At 41.5% G+C, this 15,171-nt stretch overlaps 1 protein-coding gene and 1 long non-coding RNA gene across 2 annotated transcripts in view; one reads left to right on the top strand and one right to left on the bottom strand.

Annotated features, from left to right (window-relative positions):
* LOC138755588 (neural-cadherin) overlaps positions 1–15,171 on the top strand; it is a 283,392-nt gene that overhangs the window by 114,434 nt on the left and 153,787 nt on the right. The window contains exon 2 of the mRNA XM_069921840.1: positions 14,285–14,476. Coding sequence (XP_069777941.1) covers positions 14,285–14,476 — 192 coding nt within the window. The remainder of the gene's footprint in view (positions 1–14,284; positions 14,477–15,171) is intronic.
* Positions 7,889–15,136, bottom strand: LOC138755590 (uncharacterized). The gene is made up of 3 exons (XR_011352404.1): positions 14,791–15,136; positions 14,299–14,443; positions 7,889–8,552 (listed from the first exon to the last, which is right to left on the bottom strand). It is a non-coding gene; the product is annotated as an uncharacterized lncRNA (long non-coding RNA).

Here is a 15,171-nt window from a genome sequence, read left to right as displayed (position 1 = left end):
TTTCAGTAATTTACCTTCATGCTTTCTGTTGAACATTCACAGTTAAAATTGCTCCTTTCTCTTTATTAATAATTATTTCATTCTGGGCAAGGATTTTCCTTGTCCATTTGTTGCATTCACCATGTAGACTGTGTTCCATGACAAACACTCACATCTCCTCTGGTGTCTGAAGGAAATGCTGAGTAGTAGACAACTCAAGAAGCAGAAAATAACACAGAACAATGGCTACCTTAGATTCCAAGAATGTAGTTTGTGGGAGAGGTTTGTTAACTTCGTTGACTTAATTTGGAGTTCAAAATAATATACAGTAAAACCCCTGGTACCCAGCACCAATGGGATTGGTAGATGCCAGGTCAGTGCATTTTCTGATTGCTTGAGATGGGTATTTGAGTGATTGGCGAACTAACCACCAGGGGTGCCAATTTTAAACTTTTGTGTTTTTTACCTATTTATTTTCTGTGATTTTTTTTACTGGTTGCTTGAATTCTGGATAACGGGCATTTTCCTGTATTTTTGTTTTCCAAATGCTTCTCTGCCGGAAGATGTTGTCTGTGACTGGAGTAGACTACCATGTGCACAAGCAATGTGCTGGTATTTCACTCAGTCAGTTATTTGCTTTACTATCAGTGTCTTTTAGGTTTCAGAAGATGCAAGACCATCTGGAGCCCTGGTATGTTTCAAGTAAAAACACTTCAAAATGCTGGGGCGGAACTCAGCCAGCCTTTTCAGCATCTATAGGAGATGAAGATATATTGCCAATGTTTCGGACTGGAGCCTTTTTTCAAGGAATAAGCAGGATTGTTCGAATTCTGAGACTTTCAGAGATTTCCTATTTCTGGTTGATTCTGCTTATTCCTTGAAGAAGGACCCAGGCCTGAAACTTTTGAGTTTCTGGTTGAGCATGGCAGTCAGAGCAAAGGCATATGTATCAAGGGCAATATATCTTTGTGGCCTATAAATGCTGAAAAGACTGGCTGAGTTCCTCCAGCATTTCAGTATGTTTTTACGGCAATTACAGTGCCTGCAGACTTGCGTGCTTCACCCTGGTATGTTTCATCAAAGAGAACTTTAATTAAAAGTGAGCATTTGATGTAAAATATTTGGAGTGGGTTGTCACTGACATGTAAACATTTTAACTGGTTGTTTGTGTAGCTGGTCAAATATGGGATCCCCAGTACTCTCTAAATTATGCACTTGATTATCTCGAGCTGCCATTCTCAACTTCTATTTGGCTATGGCCTCCTTACAACTGTGCTCAAAGTTTAGGGTCCCCTTCCCAGTGAAGAAGTCGTTTAGTTTCTTCGATATTTCTCCCCTACCAACTAAATAAAAAAGATTTTTTTTAAATTATGATTTCATTCTGTGTCCCCCCCACCCCTGCTAAATGTGCTGTGGCCCCCAAGTATTTGAAGCTTTTCTTCACTAGCATGTTATCATGTGCTGTCCAAGGTCTAGAGGAGGGAGTGTATATCAGGTACTGCCTGGGTGCCCATCTGGTTGAGCATGGCAGTCAGAGCAAAGGCATATGTATCAAGGGCAACATCGCCAGGGTGGTGATACACGCTGTGGACGAATCCATCCCATTCCAGGTAGAGAGTGATGCGTCCGACTTTCCCCTGGCTGCCATGCTCAACCAGGTGGCCAGCCCCATGGCATTTTTTCCAGGGTCCCGAACTCCGACACTCAGCCATCAAGAAGGAGGCCCAGGTCATAGTGGAAGTTGTACACCACTGGAGGCACTACCTGGCTGGCAAACCATTCACCCTGATGACTGACCAACATGCTTATGTTCAATAAAAAAAAGCAGCCTCCCGATGCCATATCCCGACAGACATGCGCCAATGCGTAATTGGACCACCTTCAACCCCTCAAAAACAGCCTCTGCCACCCCGGGGTCACCAAGCTCTACCACTTTGTTAAAGTTCACAACCTCTCTTACTCTGTTGAGGACATCAGGGAACTGCCTAGTCTGCACTGAATGCAAACCCCAATTCTACTGGCTAGACAAAACCCACCTGATTAAAACCACCCACCCTTTCGATAACCCGAGTATGGACTTCAAGGGCCCCTCCACCAAACGGAATGTATACTTTCTCAACATTATCAATGAATACTCACGCTTCCTTTTTGCCATTCCCTGCCCAGACATGACCATGGCCACAGTCATAAAGACACTATGCAGCATATTCACTCTGTTCTGATACCCCTGATATATCCATAGTGACCAGGGATCCTCCTTTATGAATGAGGAGCTGCAAGCCAAGGGCATAACAACAAGCAGGACTACGGCAATAACCCCCAAGGGAACGGCCAAGTAGAAAGGGAGAACATCATCGTTTGTAAGGCAATCTTCCTAGCCCTCAGGTTGAAAAACCTGCCTGTCACCCAGTGGTAAGAGGTCCTCCCTGTGGTGCTCCATGCCACCAGGTCTTTCCTCTGTACTGCTACTAATTCTAATTTGCATGAAAGGCTTTTTTCATTCCCCAGGAAGTCGGCGGCAGTAACCTCGCTACTGTCCTGGCTGACGACCCCTGGGCCCACCCTGCTCTGGAGGCATACCAGGAGCCACAAGACTGACACCCAAGTCAAGAAGGTCCACCTCCTCCACGCAAACCCCCGGTATGCTTACATGGAGTGCCAGGATGGGTGGCAGGACATTGTTTCTTGTTCAGGACCTGGTGCATGCAGGGGACCCCGCCAACCAACCAATCAGTATCCCCTCCCCCTACGACCACCAGTGGCATAACAGGCCACCCAGCCCCACTGATCACACCCGGTCCCTTGCCCCAACCCCAGACAGAGCAACCCCACAGTCCTATTAACCCCGCTCAGCCACCGGAGGCCCAGCCTGTCATGCAAAACACCACCCAGGAGCCAGCAGCTGAGCCACAAAATGCACCGTGATGGTTACAATGACAGATGAGACCATTGGACTGGTTGAACCTGTAATGGACATTGATCCATTTCATCCCACCGTACTCTATTTCAAAAGAAGGGGCGAATGTGGTGGAACCACTGTATAGCTAATGGCACTGTCGGTATGAATGTTCTGTATGGGCTGGCCCGCCCCTGTACATTTGACTCCTCCCCTCTGAATCCACATAAAGGCTGTTACGCCCAAAACCCCTCCCTCAGTACCTGCCTTGGAACTGGGCCAGCAACACATGAGATGTGTTGATTTTTTATGGTGATTACATTGAGGCACTATCAATTAACCATATTAGACTGAGAGTTGTGATTAATAAGATTTAATCACCATAAAACATCAGCACATCTCACATCTCCAAGGCAGGTACTGAGGGAGGAGTTTGGGTGTAACAGCCTTTATGGCGATTCAAAGGGGAGGAGACACAAGTACAGGGGTGGGCCAGCCTGTACAGTACATTCATACAGACAGTCCTAAGAGCTAAACAGTGGTTCCACCACAGACCACAGGTCCGTAGACTTTGTGGAGATGTGGGCATTGTGTTGGTTGAGCACTCTGGTATGCAGCCTCTTCAGAGCCTGGCTGGCCTTGCTTATCCTTGAATCAATTTCTTTGTCCAAAGACCCATCACTTGAGATGATGTTCCCCAAGTGTTTGAAGTTGTTCTTCACTTGCATGTGGTCACGTGCTGTCCAAGGTCTGGAGGAGGGAGTGTACGTCAGGTACTGACTGAATGCCTCTCTCTTTGACCTTTGCCACTTAAATCACAGAAGAAGTGCCTCTACACAGTCATTCAAGAAATACTTTTTGCTGATATCTGTGAGCTCTTGGCATACAAAGATAGTGATTTATAGTTAATACTGGACAAATTATCAGACGCTGCTACGCTCTTTGGCCTGAATATCAACCTGAATAAGACTGAAGTACTCCATCAGTCGGTGGCAAACACTAACACCATAAAACCACAAATCACTGTTGACGACACCCAGCTTACACACACACACACACACACACACACACACACAAATCCACCACGCCCCTTCAGAACATCACAGACTAAAGAAAGAGGCAGACTTGTTTACTCTTATCAATTGTATCAATGGCACACTTCTATTACTTTTATCACTTAGTGACTGATCATTCCTCAAACAGGCATGGTGTTGTCCATTTAACAGGAATGCGCCTAAAGGAGAGACATTCAAGGCTGTAAATGTGGAAGTGCAGACAAGGACAATGGAAGAAAGTAGGCATGCTAATTAGCACTGAATCCCATCGAGCAGATGGAGCACCGTGGTTACGGCAAGCTACTAAAGGGGTATTTTGTCCCTACAGCCATCACCCACTGTGCGCTTTTCTTTGCTTCATATTTTAGCACTATCAAGACTCCATTGATTTCTAAAGCCTGTGCTTCTGAATGGAATGCAATTCATTCTTTGAGCATTTCAGTTCATCAAGGAGACCATAATCAAAAGCATGTTACATCATTAAATACCAAAGCGCACACAATCTGGGAATTAACATCCACAGTTACCATTAAAAAAGTACATTTGACGTGTCTGCCAGCTGCTGGTGGATCTTGCATATGAAGGGTTGACATTTATGTTCAGTGTTGAAATGACTTTTTTGACTTCTTAAAGGTAGTTCCCAGATGAGATCTTAAGGTTTGAAGTTCAAAAGATCACAGGGTTTCCATTTGTTTTACACCAAGTTGAACCCCAAAGGTGCCTACATGTCATTATAATGTGAGTCTTATCAATATATGTCACGATTGTCCTAATCTTGCCTCATCCTCAATATATTTTCATAGTCCCCTGAAACCTGTTCTGTTTTCCTGCCAGCGGAGCTGGAAGATTACTTATTTCCTTCGCAGTCCAATGGTATCAATAGTATTTTATTTAAATTTTATTTTATTTCTCTCACTTCAAAGTTTAAATTTGAACTCTTAACAGTTCTAACTCTTTAAGTAATACGGTACTTTTGATACAATGTGCTGAATTTTACTGATAAATGCAGGAAAATTTTGCTGCAGGAACATCCAAATGTGGGAGTCCCAAATTTAATGGCTAATTCCAGCCAACATGTCAGTCTGTTTCCACTGGATGATGCAATACACGAAGTGGAATATAAACTAGCTGAGTTACAATGAGGAATCTGTTCATAGATGCTGTGACAGGTTAGTCCTGCCGTAGGATTCATGACTACATCGATTCATCAGAGACACTCTTTCTGACTCCAGATTTGCTGTCTATTACCTTCATTTTCTATTTTTATTTTAAATTTCTAGCATTTATAGTACAGTAAAACCTCTGGTATCCAGCACCTACAGGAATTGGTAAATGTCGGATAAGCAAGTTTTCCAATTGCGTGAGTGTTGTGTGAATGGTGAACTAACAGCATGGCATGCCAAATTTAAATGTCCATATTTTTACCCATTTATATTCTGTGATTTTTTTTGCCAGCTGCTTGAATTCTGGATAATAGGGATTTTACTGTACTTTGCATTTGCATACTTGCTATTAAACATGTAGTGCACCAGATGTGGTGCAGCTAGTTTTTCCATATAGTTCAAGCCATCCTTCCTATTTTTCCAAGTCCCGATTAACAGAAGGAAAGATTATTTTATGGCAACGGAACCATCCGTTAAGCTTTCTCCTGTGCAGGGTTCTGTGGATTTGCACTACAGATCTTCAGTGGATCTATTTATAGGGCATTCATTGTTTACTCTCAGAAATACATTTTGTCAGACTTAAACCTGAATTTGATTGACACTTTTCACGGCCCAAAGCTTTCTTCTTTACCATAAACAACAAGTCATTTTTTTGTTTCAGTGGAAAACATCTTAACTATGTTCCAACATTTATATCTCAGCCACAGGTGTGTGTTGTAAAAGGCAATGGTCCTTGAGCTTGCTATGTCATTTATTCAACTGATTTGATCATTAACCTCAACTCCACTTTCTAGGCTAATCCCCATAACCCTTGTTCCTCTTATCACATAAATGTCCATCTTAGCTTTGAATATCATAATATCCACAACACTCTGAAGAACATCATTCCAAAGACTTTTTCTCTAAGAGAAAAAAATTCCACCTCATCTCTCTCTTTATCCTGACCTTATGGTCAATAGCTTTGGATTCCTTCCTAAATTTAGCTTCAGTGCAATCTATAAATTCACTGACAACACCACCATTGGACAAATGACTGGAAAGGATGTCAAAATACAGGATGGAAATTGAGAATCTGGTTGGGTGGTACCATTTTGCTCTCAACATCAATGTCCAAGGAGTTAATTACAGATTTTAGGAAGGGGAGTCTGAGGGGCCATGCACCTATCTGCTTTGATGGGGATGGAGGTGGAGAATATAGGACATTACAGAACAGTGCAGACCCTTCAGCCCACGATATTGTGCCAATCTATGTAAACCTATTCAACAAACTAAATCTTCACTACCTCACACCTATAACTCTCTATTATTCTTGCATCCATTACCTGTCTAAGAGTGTTTTAAATGCCTCTATTGTATCATCCTCCACCACCAACCCTGGCAATGCATTCCAGGCATCCACTACTCTCTGTGTAAAAGCACTATCCCAGACATTTCCCCTAAACATTCTTCCCCTCTCCGTAAACAGATGTCCTCTGGTACTTGCTCCTGTCACACAAGGGAAAAAGGTACTGGCTGTCCACCCTATCTAAGTCTCTCATAATCTTGTCGAGTTTTATTAAGTCACCTCTCATCCTTCTTCACTCCAAGTGAAAAGCCTTTTGGTGAGGGATGGTACTTTCAAATTTTAGGGAGTCCACTCATCAGACAACCTCTCCTGGAGCCGGTAAAATGAGGCAATCATGAAGAAAGTCCACCAATGCCTCTACTTCTTAGGAGTCTGAGGAGATTTGGCATGAAACCAAATACTGTATCAAACTTCTACATATTCTGTGGAAAAAACAGAGACTGGTTTCATCATAAACTGCACAGTTGATACTCTGCGTCAGGACAAGGAGCCCTAGTATTTTTGTTTTTGATTAGGATTGGATTCTTGTTGATTTGAATGGCAATTCCAGTATAGAGATTAGAATTAGAAAGATTAGCTTTTTTCTAATGTTATATTTAATTTCATTGTTAATTCATATTCAGTCATGTATTAATTTTTAAAAAATTGTTCAATTATAATTGTTCATCTGTGCCTGCTTTGACAGAAGATAAAGTTTCATGCCAGTTTTGCCAGCTGTCAAGCCCTGTCAGGATGCTTTGTAGTAAAGGCCTCTACAGTGCACTGGCTGAGTGTGGTGGAATATGGTAGTGCAGGCGTGACATCACTAGATCTCATGGCGCCTCATGTAGGCCTTTAAGCAGCGCAGCCACATATCAAACTTGACTGAGGTCTGTCTCCAGCTTTATTACTCAGATCGCCTTGTCCATTCCAAGTAATCAGGATATTAAATTGTAGCACGATCAATAATGGCAAGCAGACTCAAAGCGAGTGATTAAAGGCTTTAATATCCTGAAACAACAAACACATTTCTACATGCTGCTGGCCCAGGTCCAAGGCTGGAGGGAAGAGACTAGGCCTATCAGCCTTTATTGGGAATCTTACGGGGAGGAGTTACAGGATCAGAGATGGGCCAGCCTGAACAGTCGAGTGAGGTCACACCTGCTCTACCGTGTTTAACGACACTGAGGTCTAGTCTAAACTTCACTGTACCTCATTTCCCAGCTTTCAGGTCTGAAGGGTCAACACGATCACACCTTCACACCTGCACCAGTTAGTTATTGGTTTTAAGAAGGATATTGGGTGAAATAAAACAAAGCTGAGAACTCAAAACTACATGAAGCTTTGAGGAACATCACTGGTGCACAATAATTCATTTTACTTTCACTCATGCACTTTTAATGTTCCTCAATGCTTTGGTCTCAGATTTGATTCATTTCACAATATTCCCTTTGTATAGTTCTCCCATAATTTTGCTCTGAAAGTCAATCACTGCCAGTGGTACAAAGGATTTTATTCCTGACAATGCTGCACTCCCTCCATTCTGCAGTAAAATGTCAATTTCAATTACATTTAAATCTTGATTTGGGATTTGAACCAATAATTGTCTGACTGAGAGTGGCATATTATCACAGAGCCAAATTCACACTTTTACAAAATCAGCTGGTACCTGAAACAACACCGTGGCCAAATGAAAAGGGATGAGGAAAGATTAGAGAGGCTTTGTCTTTGCAGTTTGAAACGATGCAATTAAGAAAGGCCTTCACAGAAAAATATGAAACAGAATAGATGAAATGCAGATTATTATTCTTAATTAAGCCAGATATGTAAAACTAAAGGACGTACTTGACAATAAACTGTGAGTAAATTGAAGGTACTAGGTTTCTTGCATCTAGAGATAGAGGAATATTTGAAATGAATCTTATAGGCAGAAACCTTGGAATCATTCCTGCAGGATTTTGAGTCAATGAAATTGCCATGAAATTGAGTCAATTTTGACATGGAATCGAGGTGTCTTCTTTTCATGCGTAATATTTGTGCCAAGTTATTTGGAGTTATAACATGAGTGGCAGCAGAATCTGACAGTAAATCACCTTACAGATTGGAGAAATCTGGGTGTCTGACATTCACAGCATCTATGAACATAAAATGTTAAAGATTAAACCTTTCCAATTAACAAGGCTTTTATACTTGTTTTATGAATTTAGAATTCTTTCCACCACTCACCCCCTTAGTATCCATCTCTGTGACTGCAAGTGCTACACTTGCACTTACACCTCATTCCCTCACCACCAGGGCCCAAACAGTCCTTTCCTGTGAAGCAACACTTCACCTATGAATTTGCATGGGGTTATTTACCTAATTTGGTGCTTGCGATACGACCTCCTCTACATTGGGAAGAATGGACGCAGATTTGAAGATTGTTTGGTTGAGCACCTTTGCCCTGTCTGCTGCAATGGCAAGGTCCTTGCAGTGGCCAACCATTTTATTTGCACACCATTGCCACACTGACAGGCCTGTCCATGCCCATGTACTGCCAAAATGAGGCCACCAACAAACTGGAGGAACAACCCCTGTATTCCATCTTGGTAATCTCCAACCAAACGGCATTAACATTGACCTCCTATTTCCGTTAATCCCCCCAAGTTCAAGTTTATTATCTTCTGGCTATACACGTAGAACCCAATGAAATAGCATTTCTCTGGGCTACGCTTCACACTCGTACACAATAGACTACATAATAATCACATATAGATGTAATTTTAAAATTTGTATATAAATATTTTGGGACATCTGGTTCTTCTCTTTTCCTACCCCTCTGAATCCTTTTCTGCAGCTCCCCACCCCCTTCCCTTCCTTCCATCAGAGAGCTACCCTTCGCCCTCTGCCCTCTCGCAATCACTTATCAACTTCTATCTCTACCATCGTCTTTCCTGTATCCACCTATTACTGTCCTCCTTCCCTTCCTCTCCCTGTTTACTTCTCTCTTCCTCCCCCCAATGTTTTTATTCAGGTATCTACTTATGTTTCTTTATTTCTGACAAAGGGCTCAGGCCCGAAACATTGCTTGCCTTTTACTTCCTATGGATGCTGTGTGACCTGCTTAGTTTCTCAAGGAGGGATATTATATAGACAGGATAATGTGAACAGTTTCCTGAGAGAGTGGAAGGCATCAGTAAGTGTTATGTCTCTGGAGTTACTTGGGAGGCTTCTTAAATAACTTAGAGACACAAGATTCAAATAACAGAAGAGATTTTACTTACTGATGTCTTCCATCATCTCAGGAAAGTGCTCCTTCTCTCTCTCTCTCACACACACACACACACACACACACACACACACACACACACACACACACACACACACACACACACACACACACATACACACACAAACCACATACACACACACACACACACACACACACACACACACACAGTTGTGCACTTCTATTACTACAGTGAGAAGAGTGTATTCTCATGCAGTTACAAAATAGTTCACATTATCCTGACTATATAACAGTAAGTAAAGTCTATTTTGTTTTTGAATCTTGCATCTCTAAGTTATTTAAGAAGCCTCCCAAGTAACACAGAGACATAACATGGTGCCAGCGGTATAAGAGAACAAGAAAAAAGCCATATAATTCATTGTAAGTCACTGAAATACGAAGGGGAAGAAGAGAAAAAACATTACTGAAAAAAATGGCTGGAGCAACAGCAGTTCACCCAGTGATGGACGGGGAGACTGAAGACATTGTTGAATCATTTAAAAATTTTCATTGGAAGTGCAACTTAGCTTTCAAAAGCTATTTTAAAAATGCAACAGCAGAGGAGAAGGTCAGTTATATCCTTCTCTGGACAGAGGAGCGAGGCGTTGACTTGTTTAATAGCTGGGAGCTTACAGAAGTGGAGAAAAATGATCCAGAGCAGATATTTGCAAAGTTTGCTTCTCACTTTGAACCTAGGTCTAATCACAGAATTAAGCGCTATGAATTTCAAGGCTTAAGAAAAGAGACTGATGAAACTGTTGATAACTTCCTCATTAGATTAAAAATGGTTCCTGCAAAATGCAGATTTAAGGATATAGAGGAAAGATTAGTTGATCAACTGACATGGGGGAGTGCCCATCCCGAAGTGCAAAAATCTCTCATTGGGAAGGATAGCTTGAAGCTGGCTGAAGCTATAGACACAGCGAGAGCCTTTGAAGCCACGAGGATGCAAATGAAATCCCTATCTATGCAGATCCTCCAACAGCAAAGAGAAGGAAGGGTTGATGCGATAAAGAACACAATCAGATAAGTGCAAACCCCCAAGACCTGCAGGAAGTGTGGCAGACAACAGCCCTTCGAAGATCAAAACAAATGCCCGTATACGGTTCTAAATGTAGAGCCGGTGGTAAAGCAAAGCACTGGGTGAAGATATGCAAGTCTAGTATGAAGAAAACAGTAAAACCAGTGAAGAAAAAAGACAATAAGATCCACCACATGAAAGGAAACAACAATGAGAACGCTGACACGCAGATACTGGATATTGAATCCATACACCTTCACGAGATGTCTGGTGAGATGAAAGAAGGAAGTGAGTTGCACACAAGGAACCAAATACAGGGTACAATCCAGAACAAGCCTATGATATTTAACCTGGATACTGGATCACAAACCAACGTCCTTCCACTCAGATTCCACTGCCAGATGTTCCCAGAGAGCATAATAAAAGTGTATCCAAAAGACAGTACATTGGAAACAGTAAAAGTCACATTAATGGCCTATGGTGGACCCATGATCAAGCATTTAGGGAGAGCTAAGATCAAAGGCTGCCATGAGGGAAAGAACATCCGCTGTACATTCCACATGATAGATGCAGATGAACCATCCCGAAGTCTGGATAGTTGCTGGGAGTTGCAATTGAACTCTGCCAAAAAGATCAACAGAAACACATAATGAAAAGAGAAAATGATTTCCACAGAAATACCTGCGAGGCCATGGCACACAGTGGGAACAGACTTGTTCACTGAGAATCAAGAGTGGTATTTAATAGTAGCCTGTTACTAATGTTATGGGCCTAGAGGACCCCAAAACCCAGCAGCAATAGAAATTCACCAAGACAAATGGTTACTTAAACAAAAGTTGCTTTTAATTTTCTTTAAATATAAAAACAGGATCAAACTTAACTTATTACTATTAACCTAACAACCCCCTTCTAATTCTAATTGCATGTGTATGTAAGGTGTATAAGTTCAGAAAAGTTCTTTGATTCACAGTCCAATCTCACTTCTCACTCCTCCAAGTTCACCAGTATCAGGCAATTCTTATACTGTGCACAGAATTTAATATTTATGAATTTTCACCAAGCTCTGGTGCTTAAAGGTAAATGGTTCCCACTCAGGTAGGTTCTTGTCGGTTTCAGAGAGAGATTTGTTGCTCGTTGGACACACACAAACTGATTCCATCCAATTACCCACTTCATTGTCTTGCCGAAGAAACTTGCCCCATCAGGGTTTTCCAAATGATAACCTCTTCTTCTGCAGGTCACCGGAGATCCTTTTGTCTCCCTTATTTCAGGTGAAACACTCTAGATAGCCATTTCCTCTTGTATGGACCACAAGGGTTTTCAACAGGTTGAACTCAGAACTCAGAACCCATCTTCAAAATGGGGTTTCAACAAGCTGCCATGACTGCCAAAAACAGATTTCTCTCTCTCTCTCTCTCTCTCTCTCTCTTAGAGAAAGCCTGTTTGGTTTCCTCCCTCTCTCTCTGCTTGCAAAATCACATGACCTTCTTAGAACAACAAAATGCAACCAGACAGATTGCAACACTGGACTCACACTTCTGAATTGATTCGTCTGTTGCTTTCAAAACAATAATCCATTACTCCATGGCATGTCCAATTAGACTTCATAAGTTTCTTGAGCTGGAGTTCTTCTATTTGCACCTCCTGTGAAAACCTTTAGCAAAGCAGTTTTGATTCTCTTTACAAAGGCCCTGGGCCTGGAATATCTGGTTTGAGCAAAGCTCTTGCATTTTAAATGAGATCTGTTTTGTGAAATGTTTGTTTGTGACCTACACTACCTCCACAATCAATCTCCTTCAAAAACATATCTATATAAAATATAAAATATTATATATTATATATTCATCACACTACTCTAAGTTTCCATTTGTCAAAAAGGTGGAAGACCTGAGAGCGTCAACAATCACCTCAGAAATAAGAGTGCTCTTTGCTGAACAAGGAATACCCAAGCAAGAAATATGTGATAATGGAACACAATTCACGTCACAAGAATTCAGAAAGCTGGTTGTAGAATATGGGTTTGTTATCACTACATCATCCCCATACTACTCCAAAAGACATGGGTTAATTGAAAGACGTGAAAATTGTGAAATGCACACTAGTTAAGTGTCGCAAAACAAAAGAAGACCCATACCTAGCTCTTCTGTCTTTGGAAGCAACACCTTTAAGTCCCTGGAAGAACTTAGAAATGGCAGGAGATATAAAACAACTTGGCCAAGAAAAATACACCCTCCAGGAAACCAGGAGGAAACCAGAAGAAGACTGGCTGACACTCAAGAAGAAGGACGCCAGCATTATAACAAACATGCACAAACATTGCCAGAACTCTTCAGAGGGCAGCATGCGAATATTCAAGAGCTGATGTTGAAAACGTGGACCCCAGCAAAGGTCATTAGAGAAGCTGAGACACCAAGATCATACATTCACCAGGCTGATACCTGGAATGGCAGGAATGACTTATGAGGAAAGATTGCGCAAATTGGGATTGTACTCGCTGGAGTTTAGAAGATTGAGAGGGGATCTCATAGAGACATATAAAATTCTGGCAGGACTGGACAGAATGGATGCAGATGGGATGTTTCCAATGATGGGAAAATCCAGAACCCGGGGCCATGGTTTGAGGATAATAGGCAAACCATTTAGGACCGAGATGAGGAGGAATTTCTTTATCCAGAGGGTGGTGAATCTGTGGAATTCTTTGCCACAGAGGGCAGTAGAGGCAGGTTCATTAAATATATTTAAGAGGAAATTAGATATATTTCTTCAGTATAAGGGTATTAAAGGTTACGGAGAGAAGGCGGGGACGGGGTACTGAACTTTAAGATCAGCCATGATCTCGTTGAATGGCGGAGCAGGCTCGAAGGGTCGAATGACTTACTCCTGCTCCTATCTATCTTCTATTATTGAGACAAGCTCTGGCAATCAGCTGAGGAGGAACAGAATTCACATCTGGCCAACACAAGATGTGATGAAGCAGAAAGCTTTAAAACCAGCAAAGCCTAGAACACCAATATCAAGTGAAAAGACCACATCTACTAATACCGAAAGATCACACAGCAGTTGTCTGGTGAAGCACAACAAGCAACATCACCTACATGTGTACCAGCAACTCAGAGTCTAACTGTCGCAGCTAAATCCACAAGATGGTGAAGGAACATACTGCCACCAGTGCGATATCGATAAAAACTATTTAAAAATAGTTGTGTAAGTAAACTAGTGTACAAGTTCAGTTACTTAAATGCACTGGAAAGAAAGTGATAAAGAACATTTCTTTATTTTGAGAAGGAGGGATGTTATATAGTCAGGATAACGTGAACTATTTTCTAACTGCGTAAGAATACACCCTTCTCACTTTAGTAACTGTAGTACAACCACTGTGGGCATATGTATATGTATAAGAGTGTGTAAACATTTTCCTGAGATGGTGAAATGCATCAGTAAGTAAAGTCAATTTTTGTTATTTGAATCTTGCATCTCTAAGTTATTTAAGAAGCCTCCCAAGTATCACAGAGACATAACAGTCATGATCCCTTTGAAGAAGGATTTGATAAAAATGTTTTGGTGTTGACTTCTTGCAGGTGACGATTGGTACCTTTGCCATTTGACGATTCGAGTGTTAAGGGCAAGTTTTCCAGAGTGGACAATGCAACTGTTCCCTTATTTAACTGTCGTATCTTCAGATGCTCTCAAGGGTACACCAGTTTTCCAGCTTTCTGCATGGGATGAGTCTGATCACGCTGCTGATGGAATGGAATACTTTTTAACAGATGGTAAGAAAGAAAGTCAGACAATCTTTTAATGTAAATACAAGTAGGAATGTTTAGTTTACTTATTTGATATTTCCCTCCTCTTTTTTCTGATCTTTGTCATGCCTCACTCACTAATAATTGTTCTTTAATCCCAACCCATGCCATTCCTAATCCATCTACCAGTTTAAAGATCAAGATAATAGGTTGCTTTGCATGCTCTATTCGTTCCACCCTGCTTCTCATCCACCACCCTGCCCACCCCTAACTCTTCACTCCTTCGGCTTGTTATTTCTCCATTTTTCACCTTTTAATGTAACATTTCTTCCCCACTTTACCTCCATGTTTCAACCTGATCTGGAGGTGCTAACTTCTTGTGGAAGAGTTGTATGCTCTCTTGCATCCAAGTGGTCAGCTTTTAGATGTTTTATTTTGTGTGCTTTTGTTTCTGGCCCTGCTTTGCTCTCCATTGGAGAGCTTAGACATTAATATTAGCAGGCAAGTAAAATATCAGGCTCTGAGAACCGTGTCTGAACTTGTCATCCACTATTTATATATAACATTTCCAGAAGCCATTGAATACTAATGAGGAACAAATAAAAACACTGAGCAAATCAAGAAAATATTTTTAGTCACATTTTGTTGCAACAGAATTGTTACTGAACATCACTGTTGGCACAAAGTTGGCTTGAATACCAATAGAACTACTGATGATGCCA

This window comes from Narcine bancroftii, chromosome 2, assembly GCF_036971445.1.
Source record: "Narcine bancroftii isolate sNarBan1 chromosome 2, sNarBan1.hap1, whole genome shotgun sequence".
Classification (NCBI taxonomy): Eukaryota; Metazoa; Chordata; class Chondrichthyes; order Torpediniformes; family Narcinidae; genus Narcine; species Narcine bancroftii.
The sequence above is the reverse complement of the archived record's forward strand: the minus strand, read 5'-3'. Positions and strand labels throughout refer to the sequence as shown.